Source organism: Myodes glareolus, chromosome 1 (assembly GCF_982192425.1).
Source record: "Myodes glareolus chromosome 1, mMyoGla1.1, whole genome shotgun sequence".
NCBI lineage: Eukaryota > Metazoa > Chordata > Mammalia > Rodentia > Cricetidae > Myodes > Myodes glareolus.
The window spans coordinates 89,860,360-89,885,685 of NC_142026.1; the positions used below are offsets into that span (position 1 = coordinate 89,860,360).

Consider the following 25,326-nt stretch of genomic DNA (forward strand, 5'->3'; position numbering starts at 1 on the left):
AAAAGGAAAATGAGTACTTAGCATATAATCTGATATTAATAAATGTTTATTATATATATTTGAATTAAAATATAAGACCAAACATTTGCACTGTGACTAATTTGCCTAATAAGTATGTTCTAGTTTTTAAATGCATTTATTCACTTTTTTAATGGTTTTTGGAGACAGGGTTTTTCTGTGTAGCTTTGGAGCCTGTACTGGAACTCACTCTGTAGCCCAGGCTGACCTCAAACTCACAGAGATCTGCCTGCCTCGTGCGCCACCACCACCCAGTCACTTATTTACTATTAAGTAATGCTGGTATTAATTATTTCTGCCAGAGGTCATGTCATGATCTCAGCTTAAGTCTTAAGGAGAAAAAATGAGAAGTCAACCTTCATTATTAGTGCTTTTATATACAGAATAATTGAAGTGAAATGCACTAGCTTTACATATTAACTGAATATTAAAATTATATATTACTATTTATTTAAAAATCACATTAACACTTTATGGCTATGCATTAATTTAATGGAATAACAGACATCACATGTTTAAAGACCATCTTGGTTGGTCAGTTCTTTGTTATTTTAGACAGGATCTTGCTATGCAGCCCAGGCTGGCTGTAAACTTAGAATCTCCCATCTGAGTATGGGTTACAGGAGTGCACTCCTGCACTCAGCAAAGTGTAAAGCGAGAGAAAGAGAGGGTGGGGAAGAGGAGGACAGAAGAGGGGAGACAGCCTCACTCCGCCTAGGCTGTCCTTGACTTCATGGCAATCCTCCTACTCCAGCTTCTCGTGTGCTGAAATTACATACAGCAGCCACCATGCCATCAGCTTCAAGTCTTTTGATTGTAGCTTATAGGTAAGTTTTTAATCCCTCCTTTGGTATATATTTATAATTTTTCTTATTTATAATTGTATGAAGAGGAACGATTTTGTTATAAAAGAAAAACGACTTACCAGGTCTCTGTGAAGCACCCAGTTAGCATGGAGGTAATGGATACCGTCAAGAATCTGGTAAAGCAGTGACTTAACCATAGATCTTGGTAACTGCATGGGCTTTTTATTTGCTTTTGATGCACGGTGAAACTTAATAATATGCTAAAATTAGAAAATAAAACATACTGTAATAACATAGTCCGCTCATATCTCCGCCAAAGGTAAAAAAAAAAAATCAAAATCAAAATGCTCTGTATTTTACAATGAACTTTTTAATTAATGATACAAAAATTTCTGAATAATAAGGTTGTCCAAAAAATGTATTTGGAGATGAATGTGACCATGTTAATGTGGGTCTATAATGGTCAGATCTCATGAAAACACTAAGATTTCCACTAAATAGCCTCAAAAGGTAAAAAGAATTCACACCTACATGCCTAAAAACAGTACTGGTAACATTCTGCACAGATTGGAGAAAAACGGCAAACTGTAAATCCTGGCTGTTACATAAGAAGTCAGTACTTAGTATATTGGATAACATCACTGACAATGGATATATCTGAATTACTGGGAAAGTACTACCTTCTCTAGGCACAAAACAAATATAAGAGAGAACCCTAGAAAGAACAGAGAAAAGAAATTGGAGAATTTTAACAACTTGAAGTAATAATTGTCAGATCTCAAACCTGAGACAAACAGCTGAGGCGTCAATAACCAGAGGCCATTTTCACATCACATGTTAAATGTGGTTATAAAAGCACTGTAGTATAAGGGGCAAATGCTACAGCCTCCTCTACTCCCACCCTGTGCCTCCACCAGACCCCACTCAGGCCCTAACTGCTGAGCCACAGCAGCCCACACGACTCCCCAAGTGAGCTTTATGCATTATCAAGTGAGCACTGTAGAAATAACGGAGAATTATGACAAATGTGGAAGAAACTTGCGCTTTGAGATGGGCCTTAGGAGCCTGGGGTAATTTTAGATTCATGCTCAAAGATACCTTCAACTCCTGATTCTCCTGCTTCCACCTCTCAAGGGCTTGAATTACAGGTATGCATTACCATGATAAGCAAAACAGCATTTAAAAAACATTTTATTTATGGTGTGTATGTGTGTGTTTATTTTGCGAGCACGCATGAGAAGCAGTGCGCACATGGGAAACAACTCATAGGAATTGGGTTCTCTCATTTCACTGTGTGGATCTTGGAGGAATCAAACACAGGTTTTATATCTGGGAGTAGGTACTTTTTACCTACAGAGCCATCTACCCAGCCCCAAAATGTAACTTTTATTAAGAAAAATTTAAGAGAAACAGTGGAAGCTCTCATCAACAGCTCTCTAATAGCATGAATTTGAGACCTGATAAGCCTGTCCAGTTGTTCTTATAAAGATTTTTTTGATTTATGTAGAAGGCACACTGTAACACATTGAAACAAATTTATCCATAATTTAACTGTCACATTTGGATTTTTTGGGGGTGTAGTTTTAGAGACAAAATGTTTTAAATGCTCTGGTTCTTTTATGTATTGATAAGGCATTCTAAAAACTATATGCATAGTTTTATTTGGTAGATGCAGTATTAAATATCAAGATATGGTAAGAGATCGACTTTCATTTAAAACCCACTCACAAGTATATACTGGATCAACTTTGAGCCCTGTGTACTTCACAAAAAGGAACCAGTTTTCACTGTGCATGTCACCAAACTGCCATTAACTGCCTGCAGAGAACTAGTTTCTTATCCTAGCAAAACTTCCTCAAGGGAAACTTCTGGGTATAACAGATACTGCCTTTTTAAAAGCAACATTTACTTCAGTTGCTCTGAACTGCAATGAACAGCGAGTTTTCTTTCCTGTGCATTAGTAGTACATTTTGCTTGCATACATGCCTCTTACCTACATAAAACAACCCTTTGGACAGAGCAAGTTTAAACTTACCCAAAGGTCATGTTCTGCGTAGTCAAACAGCAGCCACACCTTCCTGTCGCTGTGAGAAAGGAACACCTTCTGCAATGCGATCACGTTGGGGTGCTTCAATTCTCTCAAAAGCTGAATGAATGCAAGAGAAAGAAGGAGAGAAAGACTCATCAGCAAGCAGGGGTTTAGAAGGGAATTCTGCTCATACTTAAACAGATTTTTTGAATTTGAAACAAGGTCTTACTATATAGCCCAGGCTACACTTGAACTCACTATCCATGTGCCGTGTACCACCACTGCCCAGCTTTCAGATGAACTTTTCAAATTTAAAAATGAGAGGTAAGCTGCATGAACGGGAAAATGGCTTTCCAATACCATTGGTGGAGAAAAATTCTGTCAGCACCTTTCAAATGCTTTTCTATAGCATGTGTGTGTGCGCACATGTGCATTTCATAAATAGGATCGGTTTAAAAGATGCAATGTAATATGATAAAATGAACAGTGCATCACTAACAGGAATTAACTGGGTCTGGGAAGATCTGTAAACACAAGGACCTGAAATTCAATTCTTAGATCCTGCATTTTAAAATTCTTTTTAAAAAAGTCAGTCATGGTCCCAGAGTGAACACAGGCAGATGGTGGGGTGGAAGTTGGGCGGAGGGCTGCCCCTCACTGGCCAGTCTGCTTAGCCTGCTTACTGAGTTCTAGGTCAGTGAGAGACCTCATCTCAAAACAACAAAAGGAAGGACTGAGGAATGACACCTGAGGCTGCTCTCTGGCTTTAACAAACATGCATATACATGTACATGTACGAGTGCGCGCACGCACACACACACTCAACTCCCCTCCCGAAAAAGGAACTATATTTGGTTCGTGTATATATTCTTTATGAAAGGATTATCTTCTTGAGAAACGGAAAACACAGTCAATTTATATCCACCTTAGCACAGTATCAGAGCTCAATATATATTTCACAAAAAGAGGAAAGAAAACTTAAAATCCCTACATTTATCCACTCTAGCATTTATGAGGCTTCTCAGGCATGGTGAGTCTTGTGTGCACTGATAAAGAATGGAGGTAATAAGTGGCTGGAGTCTGGATCTTGAACGTCTCCTAAAATCCTATATGCTAAAGTTCCCAGTCCATGCCGATACTGGTAAGTAGAGGAATCTTTAAGAAGCGTAGCCCAGCAGAGGAAGTAGGGCTGTTAGTTCAACCTCTGCCCCAAGAGGCTGAGCGTTATTATCAACAGATCTCTGCAGCTGCACGCTCTGGCTCTGAGGCACTGTGCTATCACAAGCCCTAGGCCAAGAAGCCATGGCCTAAATCTCTGAAACAATAAACCACAACAAACCTTTGCCCATAGAAATTTGATTATCTCAGGTATCTGTCACATTGATAGAGAGCTGACTCACTCAGCAGAGGCTCTGTACGGAAATGAAGGGCCCTCACAGTGCACAAGCTTCAACTCACCCTGATAAGTGGACAGACCAAACCAGCACATGAAAACAGTGCCTGCACATTACATAGGCAGCAGCCTGATACAAGACACAGTAGCAATGGCATGGGCTCAGGGAAAAAGCCTTGTAAACGTGCCCGCCTCCCACTACTCAGCCAGGGTTCAGAATTAATAAGCACGGAGAAACGTACTTGACTTTTTTTTGAAGACAAGACCTCCCCGGGCATGCTGACAAAGTCCTAAATCACAGGCCTACTCAGGAGGTTGATGCAGGAGAATTTAAACTTTAAGGCCCACATGGGCTACAAACTGAATTCGAGGCCTGGGCAATTTAGTGAGACTCCATCTCAAAACAAAAAGCAAAAAGAGGGATGGGACACAATTGAGTAGAAAAATGCTTCCCTGCATGTATGAGATCCTGAATATGCACGTGTACACACACACACACACACATACACACACACACACACACACACACAAACAAGCAACCTATGTTAGCCAAGGCTGGCTTTGAACCTGTGATCCTCCAGCCTCAAGTGCTGGTGTCACCAATGTGTACCACAGGGCTGGAGAGATGGCTCAACAGTTAAGAGCACTGACTGCTCTTCCAGGACTGAGGTTCAAGTCCCAGCACCCACATAGCAGCTCTGAAACTCCAGGGGGATCTGACACCCTCTTCTGACCCTCACAGGTTAACTACATGCACATGGTACACAGACATGCATGTAGGCAAAACATCCATACACATAAAAAAAGCTTAAAAAAGAATAAAAACTGAAAAACCATGGGGCAGTGGTGGTACATGCCTTTAATCCCAGTACTTGGGAGGCAGAGACAGGCGGATCTCTACAGAGCCAGTTCCAGGACAGGCTCCAAAGCTACAGAGAAACCATGTCTCAAAAAACAAACAACCACCACTGAAAAACCAACCAAACAAACAAATGTTCACCATAACACCTCTTAGTAAGCAGTTTTTATGTCTTTAGTTCACTAGACTTTTGTTGAGTGCTCTTTCATTTTTGGTACCTGTTTATTGAATACTTCAAATTGCAAAATGATTCTATGCAATGTTTCACTGCCATCTAATTCTAATAACAATCTGTGCTACAACCTTACTTGAAGGGCAGGAAGGCTAACAGTCCCTTCTCCTCAGTGGGGAAAAAAAGAGCAAGTACTCAGCTAATGGTGTCTACCTTTGTGCTCTCTGTTCAGATGACACATTAGTTCTATGTTCCTAGCCAATGACAGGATGAAATAGTTGTCGCCCCCCCCATACAAAATCGTTCTGAAGTTAAATGGAGAGTCAGTCACTGTGAAAGGTTTCGGTACATGTGCAGGGGTGGGCTGCTGAGGTGGTGACAGAGCACAGTGAAGTGCAGAAGTTTCAGACTTGGTCTCACTGAACCGTCTGCACTAGGCAGAATATATACATAGTTTATTTTGTTAACCATTTACATCTGCCTCCCTATTAACCAAGACCTTCTCAAAGGCCAATTTTAATTTACTTGTGTATCCCTGGGGAATGACACAGTGCCAGGCACACTGAAGGAGTCTGAAGGGTATTTAGCTTTGGTGGTCTCATCTACTTTCAGGGATTTGAATAACATGTATGCAAATTACGTATAACTATGCCTTCCGCCCACATCTCTTCCCACAAGGCAGCATCTCCATTTCAGTGTCTAGGGGCTAACACAGGCATGGTAATCTCTACTTTCCCTGCCTTCAACTTCATCTGCTCTTCTCAGAAACAGCAAAAGCAACAGCTAAGGGAAGCAGGAGAGGGAGTTTACTCTAGTCTCAAATATCACCTCCAAAGAAAGTCTTCCTCGGCCCTTTCATTGTAATTTTTTGAAGTAATTTATTACTTGCCATTTTCAAATAATAGCAAAGCTTTTGTTGATTTTATATCCCTAGTGCTTAAATGGCACCTACGACATAATTAAGCACTCAATAATATTTGTCAAATGACTTAAATCTCACAAGCCTACCTGAAAACAGCAGCTTTGTAAAATGCTGTTTTCTTTTGACAAACCATTTTCTATCAGAAAGTATTTCTGAATGATTTTTTTATCAATTTATACATACTCCACTAGAAAAGTAACATAAGGATGTGCTTGTGGACACCAGAAGCCACCATACACGGTGTCTTCCTCAGCTGTCTCTACTTTTACTTTTGGGCAAGGGTTTCTCACTGAATGTTCACCAGCTCAGCGGACCAGCTAGCAAGCTCCAAAAGGCTGTATAGCTCTGCCTCCAACACTGGAATTACAATCACAAGCACCTGCACCCAGGCTGTTTATGTGGGCACTACCACTCCAAACTCAGGTCCTCACACTTGTGAGGTAAGCAGTTATCACTGAGCCATGCCATCAGCTTGGGAGGGGGCTATTTTTAAGGCTGGTTTACAAACAAAACCCTAGGTCCTAGATAAACATCACACAAAAGTATATCACTACCCTGACTTCACAGCAAGCAAAAAGTTAAGTCTATCTGTTGTAATGAGAGCAGCGGGCCACTTCCTGCCACCCAGCTCCCGGCTAGTTTACACCTGAAATAATTACACATAAATTGTATTCATTTAAACACTGCCTGGCCCATTAGTCCCAACCTCTTATTGGCTAACTCTTACATATTCGTTTAACCCATCTCCATTAATGTGTATCGCCACTTAACTGTGGCTTACTGGCATCCGTCCTTCCGTCTTGGAGTGGAGAGCCATGGCATCTGCCTGACTCTGATTTCTTTCTCCCAGCATTCTGTTCGGTCTACTCCACTTATCTAAATTCTGCCCTATCAAAAAGCCAAGGCAGTTTCTTTATTTGACCAATGAAAGCAACACATAGAAAGAAGATCCTCCTACACCATCTATCTATCATCATTCACAGAAGTCAGCAAACGGAAAAGCAATAAACAACCTTAGCGTTCAATGATAACAAAACTGATGATGATGGTATATCCATATATTATAGCTTCAGATATATACACTAAAGGGTTTTTAAAGATTTTTTAAAATTGTGTGTGTGTGTGTGTGTGTGTGTGTGTGTGTGTGTGTTGTGTGTATAGCAAGTATGTGAAATGACTGTAGGTGTCTGAGGAGGTGAGAGGCATCAGACCCCTGAAGCTGGGGGTTGTAGGTAGTGGTGAGCCTCCTGATGTGGGTGCTGGGAATCCAACTCATGTCCTCTGGAACAGCAGTGAATGCTCTACTGAGCTGTATCTCCAGCCCCAGAAAAGACTTTAATGAGACTTACTGCTACAATGTTGTGATATAATATTTTAAACATTTAAAATGTGATATATTTTGAAAATATATAGGAAAGTATCATTAGTACTTGTTCAATGATGTGAAATGAAAACAATATTTCTCTTTGTTCAACAAATATTTGCTCTACATGGTATCATGCAACTACAAATACACATTAAAGCCATCTACACAGCAGTTCGGCAGGCTATGACTCTCCTAAGACAACACTGAAGACTGCGAACCTCTATGCTAGATACTCTGTGCTAGTAGATAGATATCAGTGTGCTAACCTGATAGCAATGCACCCTTGTGAAGATTATCCAGTGGACACATACTTTATCTGATTCCCCTTCCAAACATGTGAGCATTATAAAAAGTACCCACTTTTCATTGTCCTAAACACACACACACACACACAAATCTAAAGATAGAGCTCAGAACATTCTCTCTAAAGCACTATTTAAGATCTACTGAGCCTCGGGATTCTTTACCAAACTAAAGATCCCAACGTGCATTTCTATGCTTACCACTCACTCTCTGTATTGTCTATACTGCTCCCCATTTCTATTTTTACGCACAATGTCTTTTGTGGTGTCTATAACGCTCCCTAGGGTTCCAGACAGTTTTTAAAGGGATTCTAAAATCCTTATACTCCAATAACTTACTTTTCCCAAAATAAATCTAATTTTCTATTCTTGTTTGATTTCTTTAAAATAACAATTTGACTCATAGGGCCAACAAACTTTCTCTTACATTAAAAAAATTGCCAATGACTTTATTTTAGAAAGTACTAGGTAAATCCCTTTTTAAAACAACATAATAAACAAAGCAATAAATTTTATAGTAAATTAGGAGAACTGTTCAGTTTCACTGGGGAGTGATGCTAAAAGCAATCATTAATGATCAGTATTTGAAACTTGACACTTTCACACCTTTGACAGGCCTTTTTGAAACTAGTATTGCAAAATCATACTAGGTATATTGTAACCTCCAGCAGGTGGCACTCATATTATGAAAGGGGTTTAATAAGCACAGTAGCCCAACTATGGTTTTAGGTTCCTTATTTTTCATGTGTTCACACACATGTACATGCACACACACACACACACACACACACACACACACACACACACACACACTTTAGTAGTGATGCTTAGGTACCAGTCATAAGCTCTAGAAGGTCAATGTTCCCCACAACTACTTGTTACAATGCAACACCACACAGGATGCAAACAATACAAGTGAGTCCTGACTCACTAGCAGTATGATACAAAGTAAGTTACTTAACTCTTAGTCTTGTGGAAGATCAAAGTTATCTACTCATACAACACTTTCAGTAAGGAATAAATGAATGAAGAGTGATTGAGTATATAAACTCAATGCTTATAACAAATCAAACTCCTGAAAAATTATAGTTATTACTCTTAATTACCATTACTTGCAAGAACATTAAGACAAAACAAGAACGTGATGATATCTGTAGAATGTATAGCATAAGATAAAATCTTGATAAAAGGGAGCTGTAATTGTACTTGCAGGTCGAAAGTACACTAAGGAAAGGAAAGGAACCACTAAGAAGTGCATGAGCTACATGTGCTGGCTAAGTGTAGCTACCACCCACCCCTCCTCTGTCTTTACATCAAATGGAGACCATCGCAGAAAACACAATGGACACAATGCAGAGATCAGTGGAACACGGAGAGTCCCAGCAGACAGAACTATGCCACAGCTCCTACATCTGTGGCTCAGGGAACATTGCAGAAGGGGGGACAGAAAGATTATTAAAAGCATAATATCAGGAAGCCCTCTGTGAAACAGTCTTCTCTAGATATGGCTGTACAAACAAGATCATGAAGTGACAGTATCGAAAGGCATTTTAAACTGGAGGGGGGGAAATTCTGTGGGGTCCTACCTCTAGACAAAAAACAGGCAACTAATGACTGCAGGGAGAAGAATTAGTCTGTCCCAGAAGTGAGTCCCCTATGGGTTTTCCCTGAAAATGGTCAACCCTGAAACCACATACACAAAAACAACAAAAGTGGACTCAGAAGGTTATATTTATATATATTTGACCATACACAGAGGGGGGAAGCAAGGGGAGGTGCATAATAATAAAGCAAAAGAGGCTTCCAACTTGGGGGTGGGCATGGGAGAGGTTGGAGGTGGGGTACTGGGAGGAGTTGAAGGGGGAAGGGGGGGAAGCGATGTAGTACTACTGTAATTTCTTTAAAAAGCTAACCACTCAAGGCAGAAAGAAACACTCGTCAAAAAGAAGTAAGTCATGATGGAAAATGGCACATTTTATGTCTCACAAGGTGCCTGAAACACTCCTTAATAAAGTCTATCATAATATTGTGGCTATTTGAAAACGATTTATCTTTCTATACAATAAAAAAAATGGTTTCTTTTTTCTCTGACTCCAAGTTCTGCACATATGTCCTGAGAGCAATATTAAGTCAAGTGAGATCTAAAATAAGTAAGTTTACATCTCCCTCACTGTGACAGGATATACATTTATTTAAACATAAGTAAGTTTTCATGTAATATATTAAATTTGAAAATACCTGTTACAAATGGAACTGTGAACATACAAAGTTAAAATATGAAAATGAAATGAATACAAAAAAATGGAGTTTGCCTGGTAAAATCTCCTAATCCTCAGGTGCATTCTAATCCATCCCTCACTGCACCCTCTACCCATTTTTCTAAATCCCAGTGGTTAGGTGCCCACTTCAGACACTATAGGAAATTACAGTACTATTTACAAATTATACTTAAGGGTTAGGATTAATAACTAACTACAAACTACCAACACAAATGATTAATGTCTTTTAGACATTCCAAAGGAGATATGATGAACAAGTGAAATCAGACTCAAATTAATCAGTTATGCATCCGTCATTCCAAAGCACACCACAGACACTTAAACCAAAGTAAGAAGGAATGTAATTAAAAGCTCCGAACTAAACACAACCCAGGAACTATCTACTACATTGTCTCTGTTACACAAAACCACTCTGGGATTCCAAGTCTGCTAATAAACCTATGTCTGTATTACAAGAAAACAGAGAGGGGTGAGTTTACTCAATGAAGTAATTAATTTTAATTTATTTGTTTTTACACTAAGCATCTACTATGCTTAATCAACAAGTATTAAAAATTATATTTACAAGAAGTGTATGAAGTTTATTACATTTTTGTGTGGTGCTGAAAATTTAATGTCTGTTCAAAGCCAGGGCCTTGCAGGTGCCACACAAGTATCCCACCACTAAGCTAGATAGTCCAATTGTAATCTTTTCAAAAGAATCAAACTGGCAGATGTGGAGCTTTCATGGAAATACATTAACAGTGATTAGATTTAAAAGGTTAGAAATCATTAAATTATAATGATTAAAAGTCAGACAAGTATGGTTGAGCAGCCTCGATCCTAGCCCTTGGGAATCTAAGGCAGGAAAACTTCAAGACACTGTCAGAAAAAGAGAGAGAGAGAGAGAGAGAGAGAGAGAGAGAGAGAAAGGGGAGGGGAAGGGAGGGGAAGGAAGGACTGGAGGAAGAAACAAGGAAAAACTCACTGAACTATAATTTTCAATAATTCTGTTGTTAGTGCACTATTAAAGGAAAACCCAAAATCTTTCTCATGTCAGAAGAGCCACCTACTATGAGACAGAAAAAAAAAAACAACAAAATTAAGGGACTATTCTATTGACACTAATCTTGCAAGACTTTGGTTTTGATTCTTCAAAACTTTTCTTAAGGTATAAATATCTTAACATTTATAAGATTTTAGTATATATTATATGTATTAAACTTTCTGTCATGGTATTAATGGTCATAGAGAGTAGTAACTAACTCGAGAAAAAGGCTTCCTCAAGGCTTGAGTCTATAAGATAACTAGGAATTAAGTGTGTGTACTCTGGATGTACTTAACAAATCATGGTCCTTTAACCTTTCCAAATCTGCTGCATAGGACACTTAAAATGTTAAAGTTTTCTGCAGTGACCTGTGACCATACCTAACAGCAAACTTAGCAGCAAACTCTGAAGACGCTAGAAGGATGATGAGACCCCCACAGCAATGATCCCTCCCAGATTGTGGTAATGCTACTAAGCTGACAAAGGCCACCGAAAGATCAGTTTTGAACTACAAACTCCTCAGGACATTTCAAGGCAGCCAGCTAAGATGGTCTGGCCTTATGCATTACTCTAGCCAGGATTTTAGATAAGCTCTATACTCATTACACAGAGACTGGACCAACAAATGATTCAGATAGCTCTCCCAGGACTTGACCATTACCTCAATTTTCTCAGGGTCCCAAAGAGATGCCATCGCCCTCCAGACCACAGAAGCAATCTAGAGAACATGACACCCACATTCCAAAGAGATGGGGTGTGTGGGTTTTGGTCATTTGGTGGGTTACTGATGTTCGTCATTGTTTAGGGAGATGGTTACAAACTGTTATTGGTAACTGCAGGAAAAAAGTTGAACAAAGGAGATTAGACTCAGGGATCTCATTCAAAAAAGAAAAAGGGGATATAGAAATGACAGACTCAAAGGGGAGATTATTGAATCTACTTTAAACAAAAAAGTAACTACTAGTCTTGAATATTTTACACTGGTATGGATTTTTGTATATAGATACAAATTTAAGGTTATTTTGTTTTTTAAAAAAAATTATTTATTTATTTATTATGTATACAACATTTCTTCCATGTATGCTTGCATGCTAGAAGAGGGCACCAGATCTCATTATAGATGACTGTGAGCCACCATGTGGTTGCTGGGAATTGAACTCAGGACCTCTGGAAGAGCAGTCGGTGCTCTTAACCTCTGAGCCATCTCTCCAGCCCCTTAAGGTTATTTTGTTATACTGTATATATGTTTCTACTCATAAGGCATTTTTGTATACTTATACAAATTTTAGTTGTTTTTGTTAGAACATACTGAATATACAGTTCTACTCTTGTTTAAGGTATTATACCCATGGAGCTTATTTAACAATCTAAAGCAAATTTCTAATCTTTGAAAGTTATTATTACAAACTACTTTGGATAATAAAGAAATGCAGGGTAGTAGTCAGTCACCTATTACAATCAAACCTGTAGTCATGTTAGGTATGTTTTCAAGGTCAAACAGACATATATTTTAGATAGACAGGTAGTCTTCAAATACTTTAGAGATCTACAGAATATGGCATTTAAGATGTTTTAATAACATAAGGCTATTTATGGCAATGAGACGTGTCTGCTCCTGGCAGCACCAATCTACTTCAGCAAAGATGATGGACATTGAAGAAACTCCATATGGAATTTGCCTTTGTTCTGGCAGAAGTTAGGCACTGGGGAAAAAAAAAAGCCCTTGCCTTGACTGATGACAGTATGCTGTCCAAATTAGACAAGCAGGACACAAAAGAAAGTGACTGCCGAACATTTGCCAAGACAAGACAGGACAGTTCTTCAAAATTCCTGCCTCACAGAAACGTCTGCCAGATATTCTAGGCCTATAGGCTGAAAATGGATGCCCCAATGTTACAGAGGAACCCTTGATGACTCTCCAGGCAGCCAGTTGTTTCTGTCATTTCTTAGTTTTGGAAGTTTTTTGTTCTGTACTTCCTGTTTACTCAGGTAATATTATATCTTTCTCAGGTCTCTGATGGGAGTTGAAAACTAGAAAGTTAAATAGTTTTCCTTCTTAACAACTTCAGAAAAGAAACAAACAAGAAATGTAAAGTGTACAAGGTTAAAAGACATAAAAAGGCAGTTTTGAGTTGGTAATTCAAGCTATGGTAGAAAGTAAATTAGATACAAAACTTTGGACTCACCAAGATAATGACAGATAGAGGATGGAGTATTTTATCTGAATTTGCCAAAGGCAAATGGACTGGACATTGTGAATGTAATTCTTACCTGATAATTATTCTTATTGTATACAGTTTTACTATGTTAAGAGTTAAAACTTTCCCTTTTTATTTAGACAAAAAGGGTGTACCGTCATGTAATATTTTGATCGCATTCTGACAAAGTTTGCTTTGAATAAGAGGGCATAACTAGCTACTAGTTGACCAAAATTAGCTATAGAAGTTTTAGAGGACTGAGGACAGACAGAGAGGCAGGAAGGGGTAGGGTAGGGCTTCCAGAGGATCTCAGTCCTTTTGGATGGAGGAGCCAAAGAGACAAGTCACTGGTCACTTCTCTGCCACTTCTCTGATCATTCAGGTTCTTACCCTGATATCTGACTCCCAAGTGTTTACTGAAAAAGAATAACTAGATAAATGCAACAGTGCACATGTACACACTACAAAGCAAGCTTTGATTTCTGAGGTTTGATATTTAGCATCTATTCAAAGATGCTTATGCATATGTGTAGATGTGTGCATGTTGTTATGTACATGTGTGTATGTGTTGACTAAAACTAGACTCAGTCAACGGCAACCCACCTGATCTAAGACAGCAAAGACCCATGCTGTCTGATTTGTACAGTTTTTTAAAAAAAATCCAAAAAATGTAATACAAGAGATGGAGAATATAAACAGGTATTTCTTAAAAGTAAACATAACTTAAAATAGTAAACAGATTATGGAATAACATGACTACTTTCACTTAAAATGCAAACTGAAACCAAAGAGACGTGGTTTTTGTTGTTGTTGTTGTTGGTTTGGCTTTTGGCTTTTTTTTTTGAGACAAGGTTTCTCTGTAGCTTTGGAGCCTGTCCTGGAACTAGCTCTTGTAGACCAGGCTGGCCTCAAACTCACAGAGATCCGCCTGCCTCTGCCTCCCGAGTGCTGGGATTACAGGCGTGCGCTACCACTGCCTGGCAAGAGACGTGTTTTAATCTTTCAGAACGGCAAAAATTTTTAAATTTTCTAAATGACATCAGGAGGAAGAAATGCTACAATAGCATGACTTAAAACCATTCAAACTACTGAGATAAAACATGAATACTGTTGAGATGGAAAGATCACTAACAAAAGTAACTGTCAAAGTAAAACTAGATATATAATCTTTCTGGAATTTCTTTAACCTTTATGAAAACTTCAAAAAGGCTGTAAAAAGCTATTTATTTACATTTGCTACTTTCGCACCGAAGGAAAAGAAAAACACAGATTTAGATTTTTCCATGTTATGAGCCGGTGAGTTGGTTCAGGGGGTAAAGTGCTACCTGATGACCGGAGTTCAGCCCATGGGACCCACACGGCGGAAGGAGAGGACAGACTCCTGCAGGCTGCCTGCCCCTCCAACCCCCAACACACATGTCATGTCACCTTTGAATCTCTACAACATACAACAAATGAGTAAATGTAGACAGTTAAATATTTAAATTTTCTAGATTGGGAACAGACAAACTTAAAAAGCTAGGAGAAATTCCTATTAGACTATCAAATTCTATTGGAGGTATTTAGAAACCAAAAGGAATAGCTTTCACTACTGAAAATTTAAACTCCACAGACAGATTACCATGCCTGTTCTTGTTCACTGTTATTCGCTGCACCAGTGGGGCCAGGCATGTGTGGGAATGCAAATACTTTTTAAACTAAACTGAAGAAGAAACAAGGGCAGGATGCAACACAAGCTAGGCTGCCTCTACGGTTAAGCACGCAGAGAAGCCACCAGGCAATGACTAGAGGGTTACTGAGGGCTCTGGGACGTTCTGTGTTGTTCTGCTTTGTTACAACATGAGAGACAACATTTTAAAAATAAGGGAACAGGAGAATATATGGGGGAAAATGAACATCTACGCAAATTTCACGACTCTTCCCTAATTATCTGCTTACTTTAGCCCAAATTAATGTGTAATTGGATGAAGATTTTAAATTTTAATAGAATGAATTTTTAAAAAATCAAGTAGCACAGGACTATGAATGACCTCCTATGCAAATGAGCATGACAATATAGCTAATAATCCCCAGCATGTCTTCCTAGCTTCCCCTTCCTTTACTTCTAAATTCAGAAAACAAAAACAAAACACTAAAACAACAACAACAAACAACAGCAACGTCCCTTAGAGTTGTAGCAAAAAGATCCAGTGGGACAAGAACTAAGAAAGAGGCAGGAAGGTGTTCTAAACAAAGGGCTGCTGGCACAATTTCAGCTCTTTTTAAAATGGTGACTTTCTTGGGGGGTGGGAGGATGGTGACTTGGTGAAATGACACCATTAAAAACAAAACCCTCAGGACCTCACACAAATACAGCTCAAAGCACCTTAGTTCTAAGACCAGCGCCTGGTGAAGCTAACTAAGCCTGTGTTAAGCTTTCATCAAGCTTCAGAGCAGCGGGGCTGGATCAGTGGTTCCTCTGAACCTAAAACCAGCCCTGCCCTGATCCCAGCGCTGTCGCTGGCGGCTTCCTGTCTGCTGCAGTCCGCGCATCTCCTACACGGGTTCTTCTATCAACCCACAAACATTTTGAAGCCTTAGCTCAAGCCTTTGGGGAGGCTCTGCCCTGCATACCTTCACCTCCCTGGTCCATCTCCATCCTCTCTCAATTACAAGGGCAGCACTTTCACCAGCACTTCTATCAGACACTTGCAACAGCTAATGGATGCAGTGACTTGCTTGGCTCTCTGGCTAGACTGCCACCTAAGATCTGGAATCCTTTTAACAGTTCATACTAATATACTCTGGAGTCTGGAACTAAACAAGTAGCAGGGACTAAAAGCAAAGTGAAATAGAAAAGACCTCTGCCACAAAGTTTAGAAATTCAAACTTTTACCTACCCACCTAAAGTAATACTCTAATGAGGCTTCTGTTAGGTTCCAAGTGAGCCCTAAAATGGCAGTGCTGTTGACTGATGTAGGTGGGTCTTCTTTCTATGTGTTGCTTTCATTGGTTAATTAATAAAGAAACTGCTTGGCCTGATAGGTCAGAACATAGGTGGGTGGAGTAGACAGAACAGAATGCTGGGAGAAAGAAAGTAGAGTCAGGCAGATGCCATGATCCCCCTTCCTGAGACAGACACTGGCTAGACTCATGCCGGTACCTCATGGTGACATACAGATTATTAGAAATGGGTTAGTCAAGATGTGAGAGCTAGCCAATGAGAGGCTACAGATAACGGGCCAGGCAGTGTTTAAATGAATACAATTTGTGTGTTGTTATTTCGGGGTATAAGCTAGCCAGGCGGCTGGGAGCCAGGCTGCGGGAAGTGGCCCGCTGCTCCTTTTACAGTTGATGATGTCCTAAACAGCAGTCTGGGTTCCTCAAGCGAGACTGATGTGATACCTAGGAGGCCTGCTGTCCAGTATACAAAAACCTAAACTCAGCATTGCTCAGAAATCCCATGAAGTGGTTTCTGTTGGTCAGGAAAAGCCATCACTTCTGTTATCCACCTCAAATGGCCACCGACCTTGGACAAAGGGCATGTAGTTCCTGATTACCACAAACAGCCCCCGTACTAACATCTAGACCATGATGGCCCACAGCCCTCCTCCTGGAATTACCTGTTCCCTGTTCCCATAAGACTGACAGCACATTCGGGACTCCCCGAATAAACTGTCTTTCTATCCAGAGTGGTCCAGTGGTGTCACCGTGCCCTCACTTACAACCTTAACAGCTTTTCCAGTAGCTCAGATACCTGCCGGAGCCACTGAATCTGAACACAGAGATAAGCAATCAAAAACTAAGAGTGCTACTGAGCAGGACATTAAAAGTTCAAAGTCAACCTCAGCTACACACAAGTTTGGGAATGGCCTAAGCTGTATGTTGCTGTCTCCACAATAAAAGAGGACTTTTCCAAATAACACTAAGTATCTGCTCTTGTATAAAAGATGCAAGATGTCTTCCTCATAGGCAAATATGATTAAGAATGTAATTCTAAATCTGGGTATGGTGGTACATGCTTTTAATTCGAACACTTTAAAGGCAAAGACAAGTGGATCTCTAGGAATTCAAAGGCAACCTGTTCTACAAAGAGAGTTCCTGGTACAGCCAGGACTATAGACCTCGTCAATGGATGGATGGATGGATGGATGGATGGATGGATGGATGGGTGGGTGGGTGGACGACAGACAGACAGACAGATAGATGAATGGAGTACAATTCAACATAAGGGAATGTGTTTCCATTATAATATTACATTTCCACTAATCTTGGTTTCACAGGTTTTCTTTCTTCTTAATGATTATTTTGTGCATTGGCCTGCATTAGTTTATATGCACCATGTGCATGAAGGAGCCCAGAAGAGGGCATTGTTCCCAGGAGCTCCAGCACTAGGCAGTTATATGCTACTATGTGGGTACTGGGAGTAAAACCCAGGTTCTCTGCAAGAGCAGCTAGTACTCTCAACCACTGGGCTATCTCTCCTTTCTATAGCCATAAAACGATGGTGCAATTTTAAATAGGATGATGAAATTTATATTAGAGATAATAAATCTTTCATCTATTTAGCATGAGTCATTTTTACTTAACAGTATGCCTAATACTAATGATTCAGGCACACAGAAGGTTTAAAGCATTTTAAAGTTACAAAAGTCATGTATGTTCAAATACAAGACCAACCTTCCCCCGCCCCCATGAAAAACATACAAATCATCTGTCTCTACTGTTATTATTGTGAAATGTATATGTCAGTAGAGAGTATTTTGGTACATACCTTCTAATTTTGTCTCTACTGACATATACATTTCACAATAAAATCAATCACCAAGACCATAAGAGATGACATTTACTATATTTTATATAATATCACATAACATAAATGTTACACAATTGCATAAACATTATATATTAATATATCATATATTTACTGATTAATAATCAAAAACAATAATTGTAAATAAATAATAATTACTAGTTATAATAATAAAGTATTATTTAAATTTATTGCTATAGTGAATGTTAATTAATTATAAACATATGGATATGCAGGTAATATATGTGTATTATATTTACTATATTTTATAAATAAATGACCCATATCCTGTGCTAAACCACACAGCTACATTATTTCATTTAATCTTGAAAACAACCCAATTAAGATATGTGGAGGGCCGCAACCACATTCTCCATTGCTTCAAGGGACAAAGGTAGAGATTGACCTCTGTGACCTCAAGGTGTGGTGGTACACGCCTTTAGTCCTGATGCCTGGGAGGCAGAGGCAGATTGACCTCTGTGACCTCAAGGTGTGGTAGTACACGCCTTTGGTCCCAATGCCTGGGAGGCAGAGACAGGCAGATCTCTGTGAGTTCAAGGTATTGTAGCACACGCCTTTAATCCCAGCGCATGTGTTTGGTAACTCTCTACTGCTGCGTCCCTGCCTACTTCCGAGGCATCACCTGGGATAATGGGCAGCGGACCAATCCAAGAGTGACACGTCAGAAGCGAGGACTGTTTCCTTTATAAGGGCTGGGTTACCCTCATTCTGGGTCTCTGCTTTGGAAGCTGATGCTCTCCCTCTCAAGATGCATTAAAGCTTTACTGCAGAAGAATCCTAAGTGCCCCGCGTCGTTCTTGCTGGCGAGAAGGTAGCACGGGGCAAAGATAGACTTGAATTATTTGGGTTTGCTTTTTTTAGGTGTGCATTCACTTTGCAACACAAAGATCCCTTTTTTGTTTTTAATACATTTTATGCCATGAATTCCAAAAGCATAGATCCATCAGCTCAGGATCCTTTCCACTGATTCTCATCAAACTTGTTTTTCTCAGGCTGCGAGACTGGTTTTGCTGAAGTCAGAGTCTCTCTGGTGCCTTTCTGGTAAATTCCCTTCCTGTCTTGGAAGCCATCTTTGCTCTTCGAGTGCAACGCCAACAACACCACCCTGGGTACCATAGCAGATGGGTGCTCCAGTTCCACCATGCTGATGTTCTTGTAGCAACCCTTAAACACACTTCCCTGATGTCTGCAGCATCACCATTCTACATCCACGTCTGGGGCCAGTGGAACAATTTCACGTTTTCTAAAGACCTAAAGAACACTGCAGGCTCCTTTACTCTTTCTCATGTCCACTGTCATTCTGGTAAATCAGGAGGGGGGGGCAGAATTCCACTGGAGGAGGGTGGGAGTGTTACATGTGGAAGCCAGAGGTTAAACTCAAGATGCTCTTCAGGGTACAAAGGAACTACTTTTAGATGTCTCTTATAGTAGAAAAACAGCAGAAGCTAAGAGGTAAAGTACCTCATACAAAGTCACACAGCTAATAGCAAACTAGTCCCCTCACCACACACCACACCCTGTAACTGGGAATCACCGAAAGCCCTCCCTGCTTATACTAGATAATAACAAACTCGTCTCCTCACCACACACCCTGTGACTGGGGTCACCGAAAGCACTCCTGCTTATACTAGATAAACTCCTACTGAGCCACATCCTCACTCTAAACAAAGTCTTCTGATGCCTTAGTTCCAGATTCCACTTATCAGTACACACACACATAAAACATAATGCTTTTCAACATTTTCAACCCCCCAATTGTAACAAGTCCTTTTTACATAATGTAAACAAATGTTTATTCAATAACCATCCACTTTACTCAGTAGTTTTAATGGCTGCCCCAGTATTCCACTGTCTGGGCATAAAAGAATGTTTAAATTGGACATATGTGTTGCTCTGATTATTACATGCTTAATGTCATAAGTATTATAATGAATACCTTTATACATTTGTCTAACTCTTTAATATAAAAACATACAAAGGCAGACCCTGTTTTCAAGTTGCAGGTAATTATTTAGTTTCTACCTACACTGTTAAGACTTAAAGAGGTTGCAAACTCGAGGCTTCATTGTTGGACAGCAACACCACAGGGAGTTCCAACAGGCAGTGTTGGTTTAGAACAGAGGTTCTCAACCTCCCTAATGCTACAACCCTTTTACCAGCCTTCGTGTTGTAGGGACCTCTAACCATAAAATTACTTTCATTGCTTCTTCATAACTGTGATTTTGCTACTGCTACAAATCATAATGTAAAAGCTGTATTTTCTGATTATTTAGGAGATCCCCGTGAAAGGGTCATTTAACAACTCCCCAAGGGGTCATGACCCACAGGTTGAGAACCACTAGTTTAGATTGGGCTAGTTCATGTGTTTCTTGACCAGGGCAAAGATTTCCCATCTGTTCTGAAACTGTCCAACTCTTGAGTGTGCCTCCTGGTGACTCTATCTGCCGCACGCAGGATTTGAGTTTGAGCACTGGCTCCCTCCCATTTTGTTCCCCTGAGCTCAGAAGCAGAGGGGAAATTACCTAGCAACATCACTGTTCTGCTGTCTCCAACCCCATCACCCTATCTGCATATATTGTAAGAGTTCATGGAGGGCAGGTTTCTGACCAACCTTCTAAGTTTTTTCCTTCACGTGCTTCTAGCAACATGATGACACTGCCAATATGATCTCTCATTCAAAGGACAATACAAAATGTTCACATTCTACCATTTTACTGTTTTAACAAAGAAACCACTAACATGGTACAAGATGAATCACGACCTTGAACTCCAGAAACTGGGCTGAGATGGTCAGTGGATAAAGCACTGTGGCTTACAAGACTGCTCACCGGAGCTTAATCACCCAGAACTCACATTAGGGTGGAGAGAACTAACCCACAAAACTGAGCTCTACCAGCACAGGGGCATCACACAAGCACATGGCACACACACAAGAATAATAAAGAAAATAAATGTATTAGGTTAAAGTTTCTAAATTCTACAGATAATTAGAATAGTCTTAAGTGATGGTTGGTGATGGTACCTGCCTTTAATCCCAGCACTCAGGAGGCAGAGCGAGGCAGGCAGATTTCTGTTAAGTTTGAGGCCAGCCTGGTCTACACAGTGAGTTCCAGGACAGCCAGAGCTGTTGCACTAAGAAACCCTGTGTCGAACACTAAAACCAGTCTTAAATAACAGCATGGTACTGCAACTGCGTAGAGAGCAAAGCGTAGAGAGTGAGAAGCAGCAAATTTACAGATTCATCATGTATAAAGGCAACTAGACATTACCCAGGATCCTCCATATTAGAAATTCAGTTTCTCAGCAGTGGCACTAGGGCATCAGTCAAAAGATAGCAAGTCTAGATGAAAATAAATAAATGCCAGTCTGGTCTACTTGAGCCACCGTGTACAACAAATTACCACAGACTAGGTGGTCTAACAAGCCAATTTATCTCACACAGTTCCGAACGCTGCCAATTCTGAAACCCAATGTGCCAACAGATTCAGTGACTGTGACAGCCTTCCTGCCCCACTGTAATGTCCTGTGATGAAAGAAGCAAGGGTTTCTCACAAAGACACTAACTGTGTATTACTATAGGGGTTAGGATTCCAAGTGAAAACAATCATGGAGACACAAATATTCAAACCACAACATCACTAAAATAATCACAGGGTTCTGGTCCTTGACATTGTAGGCTCCGTGTCCTTGCTGGTTTCAACCACTGCACAAATAATGGGGTGTGGGAGGATGCTCTGTGTTCCACAACTCATCTAACCATTTACAATATCCATACATTTAGATATCCATAATAACGGTTTCAAAAACAAGAAGCTGTACAGTAAATGAATCACTTTATAAAAAAAAAGATTCCAATTCATACTGAAGGTGACGTGGGATTTCCTTCCGTATACTGTGATTACCATTAAAGAATAAAGAAACTAGTTTGGACCTATAGCAAGGCAAAACTTAGTTAGGCAGGGAAAGCTAAACTGAATGCTGGGAGAAAGAAGGGTGGAGTCAAGAACTCATGAAGCCACTGCCAAAGACAAGACGCTGGGAATATTACCGGGTAAAAGCCACTGCCACATGGCAATACACAGATTAATGGAAATGGGTTAAATTAAGATGTAAGAGTTAGTCAATAAGAAGTTAGAGCTAATGGGCCAAGCAGTGATTTAAATAATATGGTTTCTGCGTGATTATTTCAGGCTAAGCGGCCAGGAACCAACAAGCAGCCTCCACCCCTTACAACACGGAGGTGCAGTTCAGAAGGAAAATGCTTACTTGCCTTGCATGTATGAGGTCTTGGGTTCTCTTCCTGGCCCACAAAAAATAAGAAATAAATTCAAGTATATCAGAAGCAAAAATCCTATGCTAAATAAGTCTAATGGGAGATGATACCTACACTACAGTCACTTGGAGACTATGTTGTGATAACAATACTAATGTCTAAATGTTCATATGTTAACAACAGACAATCATTGAGTATCAGCTATTTTCTATTGAGAAGAATAAAAGTAATGAACTGTTTATTAATTATGCTGTCAGCTATGTAATTACAAGCTATGCAATGGCATAACGACAATGGGTCACCTAATTGTGGACCTCTCAGACTAAAACAAGCTGAGGTCTTCTCACCACCCAGTGACATCTTAGCCATGACAGCACCACAGCATAGACTATTGTGATTGGTTTGTAGTGATGCTGGTATAAATGAACCCGATGCACTGACATTCATATAAAAACATAACATGAAATCGTCTACAGTATGCAGCATTTAGAATGACAGTAAGCAGTTGTTACTAGTTTCAGTTTAAGAAGTGCTGAATTCAACATCTTTCTTGATTGTACAGATTGCAAGGCTTCTCATGGGCTGTGTACATTACAAACCCCCGAGAGACAGTAAGAAACCTTACCTAATGTATCTTTGTGGTAGACACCTCCCTTCTTCCAAATAAGAACGTCCACGTGTCCTACAAACTCTTCCAGTTCTAGCATTCTGTGGACCTACTTGCAAAAAAAAAAATGCGACTCTCAAGATAACCTATCTTCTTATATTCAAAAGACATTTACTGGATAAAACTAGACTGCAAATACTAAATAATATCTGACCTTGAGAAGTAGCTGACCTGTATGGATCTATATTATTAACATCTACGGAAATCCTCGTCTTGACTGACAATAAGGTTAAGGGCTGGTTAAAGGGAGTCAGAGATTCACATTAAATGAAGCAGAATAAACTCCTGGGTGACAAATGTTCTTGTGAAAGTAACAACACCAAGAGCTCAAGCAGCTCCAGAATGCCATAAGGGCAAGTGTGAGAAAGACGCCACGCCGGCTGACCTGAAGAGAAGGTCGTCTACCTGTAGGAATGGCTCAGGCTACACAGACTCTAACAGGCTCAACCGAGGTGACAAGTTCTGAGGCTCTTTGCCTTCCAACAAGCCCCAAACACACAGCTCTTTACTGAAATGTGCTCCAAGAGCATTTATTTAAACCTCTGTACATTTTTACCACAATGTTTTTAATTTCTCTAAAAATTATTTTAAAAACAAAACAATGGTTAGCTTTTTTAACTTTGGTACTATTTTGCTAAGGAAAAAATTATAATCTCACTCAGAATTCATTCATTCTTTTTCTCTCTTTCTCTCTCTCTCTCTCTCTGAAACAATATTTCACTGTGTATGCTATACTGGCTTCAAACTCAACATCCTCCTGCCTCTGCCTCCCAAATATTGAGACTATAGGCATGTATCACCATGCCCAGCTTCTGAGTAATTTTTTTAATCAATGTAAAAATCACAGGATGAAAATTTTCACGCTTTTAAGTAACACATTCAATTACTTCTAAAGCACCTTCAGGAATATAAACATCACCACCTTATTGTTACAGACCATCACCACCCATCCTAAAACAAGCATTATACCCAAGGCAAGTGACACACAGCCCCAATCCAGCTTACAGAGGCAGCAAATCACAATAAAGACCCCTATTCTATAAAAAGCTAGTCATAAAATTCACATATTTTACTTATGGAAACTAAGAACCATGGATCGTATGGTATGGATATGTATGTAGTTGTACCCTCAAGAGTTCATGTGTTGGAATCATAGTCCTTAGTGGGGCAATGATCTAGTAGATGAGAAGTTGCCAGGTCAATGGAAGCATGTCAGTGAAAAGGTTATGGTGGTTCCTGGAGAGCCCTGAGTTAACACATATGAGAAGCCACACCCCTTGGTTATTCTCTGATAGTTTGCTCCCACCTGAAATAGATGCCTTGATATCGTATGAACTTGGCCCCTCACCAAAGGAGAGACCAACAGGGTCACCTGATCTTAGATGTTCCACCTCCAAAACTGTAGTGATCTGAAAGAAAATGGCCCTCAAATGGAGTGGCACTATTAGGAGTTGTGGCTTTGTTTGAATAAATGTGGCCTTGATTGAGGAAGTGTGTCACTGTGGGGGTGAGCTTTGAGGTCTCCTTTGCTCAAACTACACTCAGTGTGGTAGACAGTTCTCTTCCTGTTGCCTGCAGATCAACATATAGGACTCTCAGCTCCTTCTCCAGCACCACGTCTGCCTGGGTGCTGCCATTTCCTGCCACGATGATAATGAACTGAACCTCTGAACTGTAAGTTAAATGATTTCCTTTATAAGAGTTGCTGTGGTCATGTTGTCTCTTCACAGAAATAGAAACCCTAAGACAAAAACTAAGACCAAATAAATCCCTTTATAAGGTTAACCAACCTCAGGTAGCTTTTAGCGAAACAAAAAATGAACTAACACAGAGGGCAACCTTCAAACATTTGATCAAACTTCAATTTTAAAACCATGCCAAGCTTTTCCACGGTCATCCGGAAAAGTTGTATTTTCCTTAGACTGTGAATCACTTGTATTTTGACTTAGAAGAAACTATTATTTCCTTAAAGCAGGGTTGATAACTTACAATGACAGCAATAAAGGGTAGCATTTTAACTGAAAAGCAGATGAGTTTTTTTAGGTGGCTATTTCTCAGGAAACTTGATAGCATAGTGGTTGACTTCTAGTTCTTGGGATTTTTTTCTTGGTGGTGGTGGTGGGTCTTTTTTTTTTTGGGGGGGGGGGTCCGAGGCCCTTCAGTGTTTCAACTATCAGTAACCACATGAACAGAGCATGGACT

General features: G+C 39.9%; 1 protein-coding gene across 5 annotated transcripts in view; it reads right to left on the minus strand.

Annotated features, from left to right (window-relative positions):
* The window catches only part of Cdk19 (cyclin dependent kinase 19), a 154,400-nt gene that overhangs the window by 57,249 nt on the left and 71,825 nt on the right, over positions 1-25,326 (minus strand). For 2 of the 5 annotated variants that reach the window (XM_048424946.3, XM_048424950.3), the window contains 2 exons: positions 2,860-2,970; positions 944-1,084 (listed from right to left, as the gene is read on the minus strand). In XM_048424946.3, the coding sequence (XP_048280903.1) occupies positions 944-1,084; positions 2,860-2,970 (252 nt within the window). Of the gene's footprint in view, positions 1-943; positions 1,085-2,859; positions 2,971-23,082; positions 23,177-25,326 lie in introns of those variants that run through there. The other 3 variants (XM_048424948.3, XM_048424949.3, XM_048424952.3) reach the window with 3 other exon arrangements.